General features: G+C 46.1%; 1 protein-coding gene across 2 annotated transcripts in view; it reads right to left on the bottom strand.

Moving 5' to 3' along the window:
• USP43 (ubiquitin specific peptidase 43) overlaps window positions 1-18,311 on the bottom strand; it is a 62,338-nt gene that overhangs the window by 26,499 nt on the left and 17,528 nt on the right. For both annotated transcript variants that reach the window (XM_004266846.3, XM_004266847.3), the window contains exons 3-7: window positions 15,975-16,078; window positions 7,622-7,714; window positions 5,555-5,690; window positions 3,338-3,473; window positions 1,923-2,058 (exon numbers count right to left, since the gene is read on the bottom strand). In XM_004266846.3, the coding sequence (XP_004266894.1) occupies window positions 1,923-2,058; window positions 3,338-3,473; window positions 5,555-5,690; window positions 7,622-7,714; window positions 15,975-16,078 (605 nt within the window). The remainder of the gene's footprint in view (window positions 1-1,922; window positions 2,059-3,337; window positions 3,474-5,554; window positions 5,691-7,621; window positions 7,715-15,974; window positions 16,079-18,311) is intronic.

Here is an 18,311-nt window from a genome sequence, read left to right as displayed (position 1 = left end):
AAGAGCACAGGACCCAGAGGAAAGCCAGGCAGAGATAAGCCCAGTGGACATATCGATGGCTTTGTGTATCAGGAATATTCTCGCAACTGGGAATGTTTTCCGTATCCTGATCCGAAGAGCACGCAGCAGTGAGCTTGTGGTGCCTAGACTGCCTGCTGTCAATTCCAGCTCTGCCCTGGGTACCTCTGGACAAATCACTGACCTTTGACTGCTCTCTGGCCCCACCTGCAAGGCTGCATGAAGATCCAGTAGGGTAAGAATGTGCTACTGTTGAATTAACTTTGCGAAAGTTAATTACGAGCTGGTGCACTGGATGGGCAAGGGCACTGGGCGTCAATTGTTGAATAGACAGATGGGTTTATTCACCTTATCCTCTATTACTAGGCATTTGGGTTGTTTCCAATTTTTTATTTAAGCAATGCTTGCTCATGGCAGGAACTATACACGTTCTTTTGCCTACGCCTTTGGGTGCACATGACTAAGTGTTTCTTTGGGATAAAGTTCCAGAAGTGGAAATAAGACCAAAGCTATTTATTTCCAACCTGCTCTCTAGAAAAGCCACACCAATTTACCCGTGAAGCATGTGCCCCATTCTCTTGACACTTGCCCAGAATGAGCATTATCAATTTTTTAAAGTTTTTTAATAGTCTGGAAGGTTAAGTATAGCACCTTGCTATTGCCATCAGAATTTCTTCTACGACTAACGAAGCTGAATATTTTAACCTATGCCTGTATTTCTTCTGTGAATTAATGTTCATCTCTGTGGCTCATTTTACTAAAAGAATACTATTTCTGTCCCTAATCTGAGAGCTAGGTTTTATATGACGGATATGCATCCTTCAGCTGTCACATGATGTAAATACTTTTCTTCGTTTGTGCTTTGCCTTTCAAATGTGCTCTTAGCTTAGCATTTTAAATGTATTGAAAACATTAGACTTTTCCTTGATAGCCTCCTGCCTTAGGTGTTCAAACAGCCCCCAACTCAAAGATATAAATATTCCCCTATATTACCTTCAAGTTATTTTATGGTTTCCTTTTCTGTAATTACCTCTCCAATCAATACATACATGAGAATTTATGGCGGGAGTAAAAAAACTGATTATTTAAAATAAAAAGAAAGCGAAGTATCAGTCAGCCCAGGCTTAGTATTAAATAATTCATTCACTCCTTACTAATATGAAATACACCATTTTTATCATCTAACAAATACTGAAGTATGCTTGACCTGTTCCGTGTCATTGATTTAAGTGTATACTCTTCTGCCTATATCACAATATTTTAATAATTAAAACTTTATTCTGTTTTACTAGAAAAATCCCTCTTCCTTCTTTCTCCTGCCCCCAATATTTTCTGGCTACTCTTACGAGTTTGTTCTTCCAGGTAAATTTTACAAACATTTTATCCATCTAAAATTTTTTCATTGGAGTAATATCTTTTACACATTTTATTTGCATTCTGTAAGAAAGCTATCTGGTTTTGTATATTTGTTATGCAACCTGAACTCTTTCATTAGTTCTAATTATTTTCAAGTTCTTGGTTTTCTGGATAGAAAATAATATAATTTGCAAATAGTGGTCATTTTACCTCCTCTTTCCAATAGCCAGTTTCTTTTTCCTTTGTCTTACTGCACTGCCTAGGCCTTACAGCACAGTATAAAATAATGGTGAGAGCAAAAATCATTGTTCCTAAAACCAACAGGGAAAGCTCCGATGCTCAGTTGTTAAGGACAATGTTAGCCATCTGCTTAAGGCCGTTATTTCTGATCCTCTCGATCAGGAAGTACCTTACTCCCTGCTCCTTGTTGATCAACTTTGAGAATGGATATTTATTTTTTTTCAAATTAGAATTATTCTAGCGCAAATTCCAAGTACATGTTGACACAACCCAGACATCATGTAAAAGAAGGATGAAGTTAAACATACCTGCTGGCCTGCTGGCCTGAGCCCACCAAATTACAGAAGAGGATTAGCACCGTGGTCTCACTGTGGACGGGCAGGGATAATCGCTGACCCTCACAGGCTGCCAAGCGTGGGGAGACGGGTAGACCAGATGGACGAGCTGAAGGGCGAGAATTACATTTGTGTTCTTAAAGGAGTTGCTGCGCTGGGTCAGAACCCTGGCTTCTAGCCCCTCTTCTCTTTGATCATCCATTAACCACCCTTGGGAGACACTGGAGGGCTTCAGGGGAAGTGCTATTAAGGTTCACGGCACTTGTTCCATCAGGCACCTGGCATAAGATGATATACATGGTAGTGAATTTGCTGTTGTGGTCAGCCAATTTTAAAGTATAGGCAGGGATTTTAATTAATACTTTTCAAAGCCAATCTGAAAAATACACCAAAATGATTCTGGTTGCTTGTATGCTTTGATCAGAGAGCTGTAGAGTATCCGCTCTCTTAGAACGCCAACGTAAGGGGTACAGAGAGAAGGTAAGAATCTTTATTGTTGAGGAAGTAGAGGAACTGGACCATCCTCAATTTCCAATCAGCTCTGAAACTTTCCTTTTAAGGCACAGATGTGTCCTGTGATTGAATTTGAAATGAGGGCTATTTCACTGAGTTACCACATAATCAAGGCCTGTCAATGTCCTGTTCTCTCTGTTGACTCAGAGCACCTGCAGACACGTGGTTCCCACAGGCTGCCTGCCACCTAGGCTGGCCGAGGATATGGTCCAGGGCATAGGATTCATCTGGGGTATGTGTGTAACAGTGGCACAAGGTTCTCTAAATATGAGCCTTACTGACTGGCTAATTGGACCGAAATGGATACTGACCTACAACGAAAGGCTGTCAGAAACTGGCCATCTTGGCCTATCCAAAGTTTAGGAAAAGTTAACATAGGGAAGCGGGACTGTTAACAAAAAGTCATTTAATCATCTCTTTGGCCATCTATGCTCCAGTTTGTAACAGTTTTACTTCAAGCACTGACCTTGAACCATAAGAGTCCTGAAGACAAAGATTACCCCAGCACCTATTCTGAACAGTGGTTCTCAGAACGTGGTCCCAGGACCAGCAGCATCAGCATCACCTGGGAACTTGCTAGACATGTAATTTCTCAGGCCCCACCCCTGGCCTACGGAGTCAAAAACACCGTGGGCAGGGCTCAGAAATCTGTTTAAACAAGACCTCCAGGTGACTCTGATACTAAGGTTTCAGGAACCCCTGTCTTAGTTGATTAACTTTTATAATCAACCATCTGTACAACAAATATCGGAGAAGATAAGCCTGATATTTCCAAGTACTAAAATGAAGTGTCTTTTGCCTTAGCACCCAATGAGTATCCTCTCAAACCTATAACTCGTAATATCCAAATAACATTATGCAAAGCACTCTTGTACCTGAGAGCATCTCCTGGCCAGGTGACGGAGGGGCTTGGAAGGCATACACATTATCTCCCTCTGCAATAGTATTCAAGTCCTCTTCATCAAAGAAAGACCGCTGGAGTCCAGTGGGATGAAGTTCAACCAAGATCACCTGGAATGAGGAGGATCACTTTCCCTCTAGTTTCTCAAAGGGAACTTAACAAACACATCATGCCTTTATTTATTTATTTATAAGTCTTTTTTTTTAATATTTATTTATTTATTTTTGGCTACGTTGGGTCTTCGTTGCTGCGCGCGGGCTTTCTCTAGTTGTGGCAAGCGGGGGCTGCTCTTCGTTGCGGTGCGCGGGCTTCTCATGGCGGTGGCTTCTCTTGTTGCGGAGCACGGGCTCTAGGTGCACGGGCTTCAGTAGTTGTGGCACGTGGGCTCAGTAGTTGTGGCTCGCAGGCTCTAGAGCGCACGCTCAGTAGTTGTGGTGCACAGGCTTAGTTGCTCCGCGGCATGTGGGATCTTCCCGGACCAGGGATCGAACCCGTGTCCCCTGCACTGGCAGGCGGATTCTTAACCACTGTGCCACCAGGGAAGTCCCCTATAAGTCTTCTTCTTTTTTTTTAATTTAATTTTGGCTGTGTTGGGTCTTCGTTGCTGTGCGTGGGCTTTCTCTAGTTGCGGCGAGCGGGGTCTACTCTTTGTTGTGGTGCGCGGGCTTCTCATTGTGGTGGATTCTCTTATTGCAGAGCATGGGCTCTAGGCACACGGGCTTCAGTAGTTGTGGCACACAGGCTCAGCAGTTGTGGCTCGGGGGTTTTGAAGCACAGGCTCAGTAGTTGTGGCACCCGGGCTTAGCTGCTCCGTGGCATGTGGGATCTTCCCGGACCAGGGCTCAAACCCATGTCCCCTGCATTGGCAGGCAGATTCTTAACCACTGCACCACCAGGGAAGTCCCCATCATGGCTTTTAAATTCCTGACAGTCCTTTTACTCTCTTAAAGTTTCAAACTCTACCTCTCTTAGACTTCTCCCCTTTTGATCTTTTATTACTGCTATTTTTTCCCCCAAGCCTCTCTCACCCACTGTCCTACTCTCTCCCTCACTATAGATTCCCATATAGCACTTTGGGTTTACAAAGCAAGATACACACATTTTTTTTCCCGAGTTGAGATCCTCATTAAAATGGTGAGAGAGGTCAGAGGGATTGACTGGGTGGGGGCAGGAAGGAGTCCACTGGGGTGATGGAAAGCCTCAATAATCATGGTGGTTACATGTATGTACACGCATGCAAAAATTCAAGTTATAACCCTAAGACATGGACACTTTCTTGTACCTATGTTATTCCTTAACAAAATGGTTAAAAATACTCTTTAATTAGAAAACAATCCCACGAGGTCATCAGGGAAGTGTAAAATTTCCATTTTACAGTTAAAGAAACAGAGACCAATTACTTTGTCCAAGTTCAGAAAACTAGAAGGAACTGAATCACAATTAGAACCCCACTGCGAGCCCTTCTCATCATACTGCATTGCTTTTCACCACCATCACTTCTACCCTGTCCTTTCATGGGGGTCCCTGTTAGGAGTCTGCCCTCCAAAGTCAAGTGAATCCAAACTCTTTACCAAGATGCTAAAAAAAAAAAAAAAAAAAAAAATTGGAGCACGTCCATCCCACTCTCTTCCAAATTGCCTCTCTCATATACACACCACAAGTTCCTTCAGTAGTTCCTTATATTTCATTTATTGTCCCTTCAGTCTCCTGGCTTATATTCTCGGGAGTGAAGTATAGAATAGTGGTTGTGAAATCAAACCATCTGCGTTTGATTTCAAATCCTGGCCCAGCCACTTACCAGCTGTGTGACCTCGGGTAAGTCACTCACCTTCTCAGTGCTTGCTGCTAAAATGAGGATAATTGTAATATCTACCTCACAGGATGGTGGTGAGGAGTAAATTAGCTATAAAGTTCATAGAATGGTACTCAGCACTTAGTAGGCCCTACTGAGAGTCAGCTATTGTTGAAATGATGATGATTGATTGTAAGATAAAGGTGGTATCCTTTTCTGGTTATTTTGTGAAAATGCAGGGAGAGGTCAAGGCCCCGTCAGCACAGACACCAGGGACTATTAATCAAACAGAAACTCAGGAGTCACTCAGGAATCACCGCGAGTCAGAAATTAACCTAAACACCCTAGACAGCCGGCCCAGTTAGCATCCATCAATCCCATCACCAGGCCCCATCACACCTCATCCACAGGGATGCCACCTTCCTCTGCAACCATCTTCCTCAGGGCTGCCACCGTGCTGAGGATTGGCACGGCCAGGCCAACCCGCAGGGACCGCTGGCTCTTAGAGGGGAAGACCAAGGTGACGCTCAAGAATCTGGAAAATAGGAAGGAGGCCACATCCTTAAAGGACTGACATGGATTGTTGCCACCATCACTGATAATGGATCAAGTTCAGCACTTAGGCAAAATCTCTTGCTTCCTGGTCGGGTCATTGCCCTTTAAGTATTCTGCCACCAGGTGGCAGTGGAGAGCCAAATCTCCAAGGGTCTCAGCTGAGTGTACTTTTCCAGCAAGTTAAAAATAAAAGATATTTGATTAAGAATCACAATACAGACCTTCCTCAACCTATGATGGGATTACATCCCGACAAACCCATTCACTGTAAATTGAAAACATCTTAAATCGAAAATACATTTAATAAAACTAAACTACCGAACATCACAGCTTAGCCCCGCCTACCTTGAACGTGCTCAGAACACTTACATTAGGCTACAGTTGGACCAGATCATCTAACACAAAGCTTCCGTGCTAATAAGGCGTTGAATCGCTCATGTAATTTATTGAATACTACATGGAAAGTGAAAAACAGTGATTTTAAGTGTATCGGTTGTTTACCCTCGTGATCACCAGGCTGGACTGGGAGCTGTGGTGCTCCCCTGCCCAGCCTCACAAGAGAGGACCACACCTCATACCGCTCATCTGGGAAAAGATCAAAATTCAAAATGTGAAGCACCGTCTCTACTGAATGCTCATCACTTTCGTACCATTGTAAAGTCAAAATATTGTATACCAAACCATCATAAGTCAGGGACCATCTGTACAGATCTATATAGTCTCCAGGTTCTGTTTGTTAAATAGATAATCTTAAGCAAAAAGAAACTCAAAGTCTGAGAAGTAGAGCAGTCAAGCTTCTTCCAGGACAACTCAACACTGTTGATGAGACTCACCTGAAGTTCTCCCTTGGTGATTGGATACAGCCCTTCTGCCCCCCAACCTCTCTGGACTCTCTCTGGTTCTACTTCCTACTACCCCCAGCAGCACACCAGGGCTCACCCCTCCAGCTCCTGTTTCCCCTGCTCTATACTGCAGTAATTATCTAATTCATACAACTAGTTAGCCGAACTGGGACTTGAACCCAGGCAGTCTGGCCCCAGAGTCAGTGGTCCTAACCACTGTGCTATGCTGCATCAGGCCAGGTATCACAGCTCATATCTATCAGTAGCCATCATCTGATGATAGGATAAGCCAGTGTTATATCTGTGGCATAGACAGTCAGCAGCACAGGAATTCAGAGCAGAAAGGGGGATTAAGTTGCCAGGAAAGGCTTTACAAAGCCGTCATGTCTTCACTGCATCCTAAAGATGGAGGATGCCAACAGACAGAGGGCAAGAGAAATGGTTTTTACAAAGGTGAGGAACCCAGGGAAGAAATGCCAGCTTCCATGACAGTGAAGGCGCCCCATATAGTTCGCTAAAATTCCATGAGACTGACACGGGCCATTGCCTTAACAGTCACTGCCAAGCCCTGGACTTCTGGGATGCTTGCACTATATGCTTCTTACTTTTGCAGTGACTACACCTCCTACCTAACCCTGCCTCCTCTTTTCTTTTTTTTCCTCATATCTCCCAACAACCCTTTTCCTTTTTCTTTGCTCCTTAAATAAACCTTTTCCTACACCTTCACTAAGAGGAAAAAGGATTTGGAAATAAAGCAGGGCAAAGCAGAGGGTGACAGATTTTCTGCAGTTCGCCCCTGTCTGATTGAGTGGTACCAACTGGCTGGTGCTGGCTTCTGAATGGGCTAAAGACGTAAGCCTGGCAACGGGGCTGATAAACAAAAGCATGTTTATAATTCCTTCTTCGGCTAAAGAAGGGACTCTGTAACCTTTCACGTTAATTGTCCCATTCAATCCTTGAACGTCCCCAAGCTGCAAACTTGCCTGAGAAGCAAAGGAGAAAATGCAGCTGCAAGCCCAAAAGATTCCCAAGGATGGAAGTCAAGTTCACGGGCATGATGCTCACGTACCTCGTCTGTCGCAATGGGATAGGCAGTGACACACACAGGAAAGGATCGAAGGTGTTGCTCTGTTTCAGGCAGTGGGGACAGGTCAAGGAAGATCTGTGAGGGTAGAGGATACACATGAAAGTTTAATCACACTGAACGGTTTGGCGGTTCCTCAAAAAGTTAATTAGAGAGCCACCATTGCAATTCCACTCGGAGATCTGTACCACCAAGAACTGAAAACAGGTATTCAAACCCTTGTACACAGAGGTTCATGGCAGCATTATTCACAATAGTCAAAGGGTGGATACAACTCAAGTGTCCGTCAATGGGTAAACGGGTAAACAAAATGTGTTACAGACACATAATGATTATTATTCAGCCATGAGGTCCTGACACTTGCTACATGAATGAACCTCGAAAACATCGTGTGAGTAAAAGAAGCCGGGCACCAAAGGCCACACATTTAAGATTCCAATTATGTGAAAAATCCAGAGTGGGTAAAGCCATAGGGACGGAAAGCAGATTGGCGGTTGCCAGGTGCTGAGAAGAGAGACGCCTGGGGAGTGACTGCTTCATGGGTACCAGGTTTTCTTCTGGGGGTGACGAAAATGGTTAGGAACCAGAAAAAACTGGTGGTTGCACACCATGGTGGGTGTACATTCTGCTGAATTGCACACTTAAAAGGGTTAATTTTATGTTATGTGACTCATCTCAATTTCTTAAAAAGGATAAAGTTTAGTCACATGTATGAGTGCACTGAGTATGGGAAGGGAGGCTGTAACCCCTCCAAATAGAAAGATACTGTGACAGCTTTCAAGCTCAAAGGTCTCAGCCTCACTGGGCCCCAGAATCACAAAGGATGCTTTTTTTCAAATGCAGAGGTCCAGGCCCCACTCCTCGAGATTCTGTTTCAAGGGAAGCAGGGAGAGAGAGGCACAGTCATCAGAATGTTAAAAGCTCCCCAGGTGACTCTAGTGTTCAACCAGGCGGAGAACCACTGATGCAATCCACCTGCCTCATTGTACGGCTAAAGGAAACAAAGTTCAGAAAATAGCAGCTAGTGGTAACAGCTAACGGTGAAAGAATTTACTAAAAACTGGGCACTGTGCATGGATTAACCCGTGTGCTAGCCATAAGAACCAGGATGATCCCCATTTTACAGAAGAAAAAACGGAAACACAGAGAGGTTAAGTCACTTGCCCAAGGACACACAGCTCTCAAGTGGCAGAGCTGGCTCAGGTTCCAGAGCCCAAGCCCATCATCATGTCGTGAGTACAAGCAGATCCACATAGTTTATTTATATTCTTTAAGCTCTTTGAAATTTAACACTCCCGTATTTAGCATGCATCTCTGAGAGGGAAAGGCGAGTTTTATATTCCACCCGGGTGCTCTTATTTTATTTCCTTCATCATATAATGCTCCACATTCTTCCAAGATATGAGGGGTTTCTGGATGCTACATTCCTTCTCCTAAAATCTACATGAATTTCCTTGGGAATAGGGGAGCATACTCCGCCACAGGTCCTGCTCTCAGCACTGGACAGCCCTAGGGTAAGTCAGCAAGAAAACCGGAGCTGGGATCAGAATCAGGTTTCCTGAATCTCGACAGAAAGCACCAGTCCTGCTGCATTGGTTTTCCATTGAGCAGACAAAATAGAAAAAGCCAGGGCCCAGCAGGAACCCCTGAGGTTTTCAGGGTGTTGTCCCAGGCAACCCTAAGTGCTCTGCTCATAGCAAGTAGGCTTTCCTGGATACAAGTTAACAGAATGCCAACCATGATTTTAGAAAACAGAACCGAGTACAGACCGGAGTATTTAATGTTCAATCACTCTCTGGTAAATTTCCCTCTGGGAAAACCATCACAATATTTTGGTAAAAAGAAGGCATCAGACATCAAGCTCCCACCAGCAGGGGGACCTGCCATTTGTGGGGGCCCCTCTGCCACCCCAGCTTCTCTCCCTCCCCTCTCCTCCCCTCACCCATCACGTACCGTGGCGTAACATAGGCCTGAAACATGTATTTTTGTCCCTGGGAAATTTCCAAATCCCTGTTTCATATTTAAGTGAACAAATGAGAAGGAATATTTTTCTTTGACTTATTCATTTTTTCTTTAAAGCTACTAAAACTAAGCGAGGCTGCATCTTTCTTGCAGATACATCATAGTCAACTGATTCAGGGATATGGCCTTTAGATTCAGCCATGAATCTCTGGCAGGGAGCAAGAGATGTGTAGTTTGGCGAAATCACAGAATGGTCTAATTTTGTATTTAAAGGATGGGGAAAATGTATTGTTTTCATAATAAACCACGGAGAGGACATGAAATGCACCTGTTCCTCAAAGGATGAGAAATGAGGAAAGTGAGTGCGACCAACAGATCAGGGGGAAGGGCAGTGTCACTTTCACAGAAAACTCCAGATGTTACCAGGCTCCACCTACACCTCAAATGTGGCCTGGGGGTCCTTTCGTCCTTGCCATCTCCCCCAGAGTTTCACGGTCCTGTCCTACTATCTCCCAGGTACTCACAGAGGAAAGAGACAGAAAATCACCCCAATGCCTTTCAATGTTCACTTGCCCATCTCCCTAAGCTATTTCATCCTCCTTGTCAAATTGTTTCTGTTCCAAAGCCAGCCTCTCAGCTGCTGATGAAACTCAGAACTGCTCTTTGCTCTCCACTGGTTACAAATGTCCCGAAATGGCACTGCTCGTTTCACATTCTGGCCTCTCACTGCTACTGAATATACGTCTGACACCTCCAACCTGGCCAGCTTCACCTGCTCGCTGGCTGGCGAGACGGATGTCCAAGTCGGCAAGGTAATTATGGTGACGCACAAGCAAGATGTCACCTCTCCAAGATCTGTTCTGAGGAAGCCTTCCAAAACATACTCTGCCTAAAAGGGAATGCTGCCTGTAACGGGGACCAGATTAGGCTTTCTGTGAATAAAAGCTATGAATGCTGTGAAGAGATGAACACACACACACACACGCACACGCACACGCACACGCACAATCCCACCTGTAGCCCAAACTCCAACGTTGCAACAATCCTTGGCTATTAAACTTGCAGATGTTTTCAGGCTGTGGTAATAATCATATAGAATAACGAATTATTTGTCCTCTAGTTTATAACCTCCAGCACCCCAGTACTATTCTTCCTTCTCTCCTCCAGCCAAAGGCAAAAACTCAGCCCCCTAAAAAGGAGGACAAGGGAGATGGAGGGAGAATCTCGGTGAACAGGGATCTCTGAATTAACCCATAATAACATTTCCAGCTTTCAATTTCATAAAGGCCGATGCCAGGGCGGCCCTCCATCCCAGGCAACCTCCCCCCGAGGAAAAGAGGCTGAAGAGGGTCCAGGACAGCAAGTATCACCCTCAGGGGCTCCAGTGTGGAGCTGGTGCCCACCGATGGCTACAGAAAATCACTTTTCAGACCTCAAAAGTCCTAGCCTAGGTGGACGTCTTTAACTACATTTTTCCTTAACTCTGCTGCAGGCAGAAAGCAGCTATTTTTAGCTGTCACCAGTCTTTTTTTCCAGCATGAATATCTTGCTTCTTACTCATCATTCTATAGTAATCGACAAAGGGTCCCTGCGGTCCTTAGTCTCAGATCAGCTCAAAAGTCACTTCTTCACGAATCCTCCCCTGACTCACGCCTTATGATACTGTGATTTATAATAAGAAATATATAATTGGTCTCCAACAGTTATTCCAGACACAGAGCTCCTACAGCTTTTGGAATTTCCTAAGTGATAAGAGCAAGAATGAAGGTAAAAGGAGCATCTTTTGCTATTCAAAACAAACCCCATCCCATCACACCTGAGTTTATGCTAATGAGGTGATACCTGGAAAGCCCCCAGAGAAAACCACAGGAGGGGGGCTGGTTGCCAGAGGGACCAAGCATGGGATTAGAGGGCTCCACCCCTACCTCCTGGGAAAAAAAGAAGGGGGTCAGAGGTTGAGTTAACCACGTATGGCCGATAATTGGATCAATCATGCCTACATAATGTTGCTTCCATAAAAACCCCAGCAGAAGGGGCTGGGAGAGCTTCCAGGTTGGTGACCGTGGGGAGGTGCTGGGAGGGCGGTGCACCCAGCGAGGGGTGCGGAACCTCGCCCCTTCCCACAGACCTTGCTCTATGAATCTCCCATCTGGCTGTTCCTGAGTTATAGCCTTTCCAAATCAACTGGTAACCTGGTAAGTAAACGGTTTTCCTGAGTTCTGTGAGCCACTCTAGCAAATCATTGAACCTGAGGAGGGGGCCGTGGAAACCTCCAATTTATAGCCAGTCGGTCAGCAGCGCAGGTGACGACCCGGGACTTGCAATTGGTGTCCGGCAGGCAGGCAGTCCGCTGGGACTGAGCCCTTAACCTGCGGGGTCCGTGCCCGCTCTAAGTAGGTAGTGCCGAATTGAGTTAAATTGTAGGACACTCAGTTGGCGTCCAGAGAGAACCGCAGAATTGCTTAGTGTGGGAAAAACACCCACACATCTGGGGTCAGAAGGATTGTGAGTGTGGAAGTAGTCAAGAGTAATGCAAAGGGAAACAAGAGTTTTTTTCCGCTTTCGCATCCATAACGTGCACTTCAAAGCTCCCTCCATTTTTCCATCAAAGCACGTGCCAGTTATACAACTACGTAAAAACCCAGGAGTCACCCTAGATGCTCATTGTTTCCTTGGTCCCTCCGCCCCAACCCTTAAACCCACTGGCAAGTCCTGTTGACTCTGTTCCCCACCAGCCCACGTCCCTCCATCTCCATCACTACCTCATGGTCCAGCCACCACCATTCTCCCACTGAGAGAACAGCACATCACCTGCTGCTCCAGCTCCCAGCCCTGCCTCCCTTCATCACCAAGACAACCAGCCAATTTCTTTCTTTTTTCTTCTTTTTTGTTTTGGCCACACCGCAGGGCACGTGGGATCAGATCCCCGACCAGGGATCGGCCCTGTGCCACCTGCAGTGGAAGTGCAGAGTCTTAACCACTGGACTGCCAGGGAAGTCCCCACCAGCCAATTGCTTAAATGGAAAATTAGACCACACCCTGCCTTAAACTTTGCAGTGGTTCCCTTTGCCCCTGAGGCTACAACCCACACGACCAGGTGCGCGCCCACCTGTCCAGCCTCACCTCCCACCCCTCACTACTCGATGGCCCTCTGTTCCTTGAACTTGCCTGGATCACTCCCACCCCAGACCCTTTGCTGCTTTTCCTGCCTGGAATACCCTGTCCCCAAGTATTTCAACGGCTGGCTCCTTGTCACTCAGTTCTCAGCTCAAATGTCCCCTCTGCAAAGAAGCCTGGCCTGAACACCTTATCTAAGGTTAGCTGCCTACCCCGCCTCCCAGGTGACATTCATCATCATCGCAAATTGTTGCGTGTGTATTTTGTGTGTATTCTCTAACACCTCCCCCAGTAGAATGTGAGCTCCTTGAGAACAGGGGCTGACTCCTTTCACAGCTCAATTCCCAGCACCTAGAAGAGGACCTGGCACGTAGTAGGCATGGATTAAATACCCAGAGAATAAAGGGATCTGCTGGGTTAGTATTTCCTCTTGTGGGCAAGGAGTTACACCCTTCGTTGTAGCCACTGGACCAAGCGCAGTATCAGATGCTCAAGGATGTGCAAGAAGGAAAAGAGGATGTGTGGACAAGAAGGGAAGAAGGTAGAGAGAATGAGTGAGTGGAGAAAGGAGGCAGATCTATGGTACGGGGACACAGAGGAGGGGCAGCTGAAGCCAATCACGGTGACCCTTCCCCAAGCTCTAACCCACCCTTGCCTTATGCCTCCCCCTCCCTCCTTCTAGACTTTCTTCTCCCTCCTCCTCTATTCTTTTCCTCTGTCTCCTTATTTTGCTTTCAAGCAGCCTCTGCTTTGAGTACCTGGAGATAAGACAGATGCCCTGCAAGCAGCTTTCATGGCTAAAAGGTGAGTTAGTAGACACGAAATCTAGGTTTCCTGCATGTAAATCTCGTAGTACATCACCACTTCTCTTAGGAAATCAGTGGGCATTTCTTTTTTTTGGGGGGGGGATTTTATTTTATTTTATTTATTACTTTTTAACATCTTTATTGGAGTATAATTGCTTTACAATGGTGTGTTAGTTTCTGCTTTACAACAAAGTGAATCAGTTATACATATACATATGTTCCCATATCTCCTCCCTCTTGCGTCTCCCTCCCTCCCACCCTCCCTATCCCACCCCTCTAGGTGGTCACAAAGCACCCAGCCGATATCCCTGTGCTATGCGGCTGCTTCCAGTGGGCATTTCTTCATGGACAACGATGAGACAGGGGCTCATCCAGAAGAGATCTGAATTCCCCAATGTGGTAAGCAAGCCAGGGCAGGAGGGGAGTGCCCCAGGGTCACTGTGGCTGTCATTCAAGGTCGTTTGAGGTCCTTCTCCCGGGTGGGGCAGGGTGAGGGAACTTCCCAAGTGCTATGGATTTTCCGTTCCAGTGAGAAAGCAGCTTTGGCATTCTTCCAAAGTGTTTCCGAAACTACTTGCTCTTCCTAAATAAATAATCACCTCAAAGACAGTGATCACGTCCAAATTATATTATGGACGATCCATGAATATAACATAAATCCTAAATTAGCACAATTGCTGGGCAATTTTAAGTCATCTTCTCCTTTCTAAATACAAAGAATACAAATCTCCCAAAAGTATGGAAGTAAACGGCTGTAAGTGAATTCTAGAAGGCTGAATAATCGTTACTTTGTTTGAAGTAAATAAGAGATAAAAAACCAACAGGAAGCTTATGAAAAAGACAACAGGGCAAAGGAAAGAGAAGAGCATGCAGAAGACTCAGAGAAAAGCCCACTTTTGAAAGTGATTTAATGCAACATCCAAAAGAAAAATATAAAAAAATGTTTTGGGGCTTCCCTGGTGGCGCAGTGGTTGAGAGTCCGCCTGCCGATGCAGGGGACGCAGGTTCGTGCCCCGGTCCGGTAAGATTCCACATGCCGCGGAGCGGCTGCGCCCGTGAGCCATGGCCGCTGAGCCTGTGCGTCCGGAGCCTCTGCTCCGCAACGGGAGAGGCCACAGCAGTGAGAGGCCCGCGTACCGCAAAAAAAAAAAAAAAAAAAAAAAGTTTTGGTATCCATAATGGAGAACAGGAAGGCAAAGCTTTTGTGCATGAAGTAACAGCAGAACCTCACAGGAAAAGAACAAGGTCAGATGGAAGAGCCACCCAAGAGGAAGAATTACAAAGAAGCAGAAACAGAGATTTATCAAAGGTCAAATCCTGCTTCTGCCATTTACTATGTGTCCTCGCGAAATGCCTGACCCCAGATTGTACCTCATCTCCTTGGGCTCTTCTAAGTTAAATCAAAAACTATCTGGGCGAACATATATGTAACCAGTGGCTTCCCCTCAATCTTGATCACTGCGCTCATTGCCACCTCGAAGCAGATGTCACTCTCATTGAATATGTTCCCACCCTTTTCAACCCTATTCATCCTGCAGAGCCCGTGGAAAGGCATACCTCCTCCGAGAAGCCCCGGGGGTTAGTGCTTTCACTACAACATTGTCATTCTTGAAAATATTCTGCCTTATGTGAATCTCTGAACTGTCATATATAAAAGCCCAAAGAGAACATATACTTTCTGAAGTCAGAGTCTATATAATTATATATCTTTTATATCCTCCATTATGCTGGGAAATCTTGAACTCGAAATAATGTGTGAAACTTGGCTCTCTGGCAATAAAGAACAAACCAGAAAGATCTCATCCACTTCTCAATGATGGCCTGCTGGGGAGATCCTGGCCTCCACATTCATACTCTGGAGAACCATGCTTGCATCACCTCTCCTTCAAGGGGGGGATGGAAGGCCCAGGAGACAGCAAGAAAGAAAAGAAATACTGAGGGGGCTTCCCTGGTGGCACAGTGGTTAAGAATCCACCTGCCAACGCAGGGGACACGGGTTCAAGCCACGGTCCGGGAAGATCCCACATGCCGTAGAGCAACTAAGCCCATGCATCACAACTACTGAGCCTGCGCTCTAGAGCCCACGAGCCACAAGTACTGAAGCCCACGTGCCTAGAGCCCGTGCTCCGCAACAAGAGAAGCCGCCGCAATGAGAAGCCCGCGCACCGCAATGAAGAGTCGCCCCCGCTCACCGCAACTAGAGAAAGCCCGTGTGCAGCAACGAAGACCCAACACAGCCAAAAATAAAATAAAAAACACAAAAAAATGAAATACTGAGGGTCAGAGACAATAGAAGTTAGTGGTTGATTGGGATTTATAATGGGAGAGAGAAGGGTGTTTATGGTTTCTGTTGTTTTGTAATCTCGGGGTAAACCTGGCAAAGGGAGGTTAGTTACCAGCATAGGAGTTTGCTGAGCCCTTAAGGACAGATTCTAAACACACCCCATTCTTACCTGTACTGTGCTTGAAAGTGGCTTTGCACAAAGCTTTGGCCTAGAGGAAGCTGAGCGGATGGCGATGGGAGGTCCTCGGAGGTCTTCCTGGCTTCAGGCTGAAGCTGCAAAGAAATGAGGAGAGGAAGCAAGGTCAGATGTGCCTCTCATCACTCCACTGCGTTCACACCAGCGAACCTACACCTCCTCCTGGGTCCTCAGCACCATTCTATGGACCTAAACCTGCAGAACCAGGACCTTCCATGTTGTCTTACCGTAATCCGCCTCTCCTTCAATCCCTGGACCTCCCCAATTCCAAGAGAGACAGAGACAGAGACAGACAGAGAGAGAGGAGAGAGAGACAGCGGGAGAGAGACTATGAGAGTGTGTGTGTGTGCGTGTGTGCGCTGAAAGAGCAGGAACCTTGGTGGAGAACCCCGTTCTTTACCTCCATCCTTCTAGGCCCCCTGTGTCTAGATGCCTTCTGTACATTTCACTTGGGTGAGCTGCCATCACTTCAAATACATCCATACCAAATCTGCCCATCTTCCACCTGCTAAGCTGTTTCTGTCCACATTTTCCAGGGAGCCAGTCTTCACACGAGCATTCTCTTTCTCAGACAGACCAGGTTTGCACCTTAGAATAATGGATGCCTGAGCCTCCTCCCTCCACAATCTGTCCTATTGTATCCTTCTCTACATTCCCTTACGTATAAGTGTCCTGTTGCTGCTGTAACAAACGACCACAAACTAGTGGCCTGAAACAACAGAAATGTGTCCCCTCACAGGTCTCGAGACTGGACATCCAAAATCAGCATCACGGAGCCGAAACCAAGGTGTCAGCAAGGCCGCACTCCCTCTGGAGGTTCTGGGGGAAAGTACGTTCCTTGCCTCTTCTACCTTCTGGTAGCTGCGGGAATTCCATGGCTTATGGCCACATCACATCCGTCTTTAAGGCCGGCAAAGAGCCAGGAGAAAGGACCACAGGGGAAGTGTTTGGGGAGAAATGTACTGATGTCTGAAATTTAATTTAAAATGCATCCAAAAAAAAAAGATGAGAAAAAGATGGAGTGATGGGTGGACAGACAAATGGATAGGTAGATAAATACACGATAAAGCAATTTTAGTAAAATGTAAATTATAGAATCTAGGTGGTGGGTAGGAGATATTCGCTGTATAAGGAATTCAACTTTTCCATGTTTGAAATTTTTCATAATAAAATTTTGGTACAAATAAGAGTGACAAATACTAAGAAGAGTCAGTCCCACTATTTCATTAAACCCAATTTGACCAGAATACGGGATGTACAAAGGGGAGTAGAAAACAGAGCTAGAGAGGGAGTCTGATACCATGTTGGATGGGGCCTTAAATGTCCTAAAGAAGATTCCTGGTTCAGTAAACAGCACAGTACCAGGGTTAAGGGTTAGACGCTGGAGTCAGACTGCTGGGGTTCAAATCCCTGCACTGGTACTTAGCTGTGAGAGTTTCTCAACCTCTGATCCAGCTAAATCAATTACTTAAACTCTTTGTTCCATGGTTTTCCAATTTAATAAAGGGGTAATGAACGATAGTACCAATGTGCTAGGGATATTTTGAGATGAAAAGAGTTAATGTATATAAAACACTTAGAATAGGGCCTGGCACACAGCAAGCGCTGTGTAAGTGTTTGCTGTTGTTACACGAAGGCGAGTGTCTAGTGGGTTTTGAACCTAAGCGGTGGCTACATGCACAGAGACACGCTATAACCTGACAGGCGTGGGCACGATGAAGGAGGGGGCGTCTGGAGTTAGGACACAAATCATGAGGCCCAAGGGTCCGGGTGCCAACAGGGTGAACTAGAGTAGGAGCCATGAAAATAAAAAGGAGGTAGGAACTCAATCAAGACACCCTGTGCGCACAGCTCCTAACTGAGCACCTGCTGGGGAAGGAAACGGAGACAGAGGGAGGGAGACACAGGGCCAGCTCCAAGCTTCCAGTCTGATGCCTGGAGAACCACTTTCCGTTAACAGAAGAGGGAAAGGCAAAAGGAGAAGTGGGTCAGGGGAGGAGGGGAGGGCAAGCCAAGTTCGAGGCAGAGACACCTACGGCAGGTAACTGAAGGGCTTGGAGGAGAGACAGAACTTGGGTACAGAGCGGACACTGGCATCTGGGCCTGCTCAGGATTGACCCTTCTTCTTTGGGAGTAGCCTCAGTCCACGGGGAGGTGGGGGAGGCTCTTTCCTCGGGGGTCCTGTCCTCCCTTACCAAGAGACAGGCAGGCACATGACCCAAGCTAGACAGATGAGATGTTCCTGCCCTGCGTGTCAACCATGGGCAGAGTGGCCCAAAGGCTGCAAACACCGACTCTAGTGTCCAGGCT

Source organism: Orcinus orca, chromosome 19 (genome assembly GCF_937001465.1).
Source record: "Orcinus orca chromosome 19, mOrcOrc1.1, whole genome shotgun sequence".
NCBI lineage: Eukaryota > Metazoa > Chordata > Mammalia > Artiodactyla > Delphinidae > Orcinus > Orcinus orca.
Note: the sequence above shows the minus strand (reverse complement) of the source record. Positions and strands in the feature narration are given on the sequence as shown.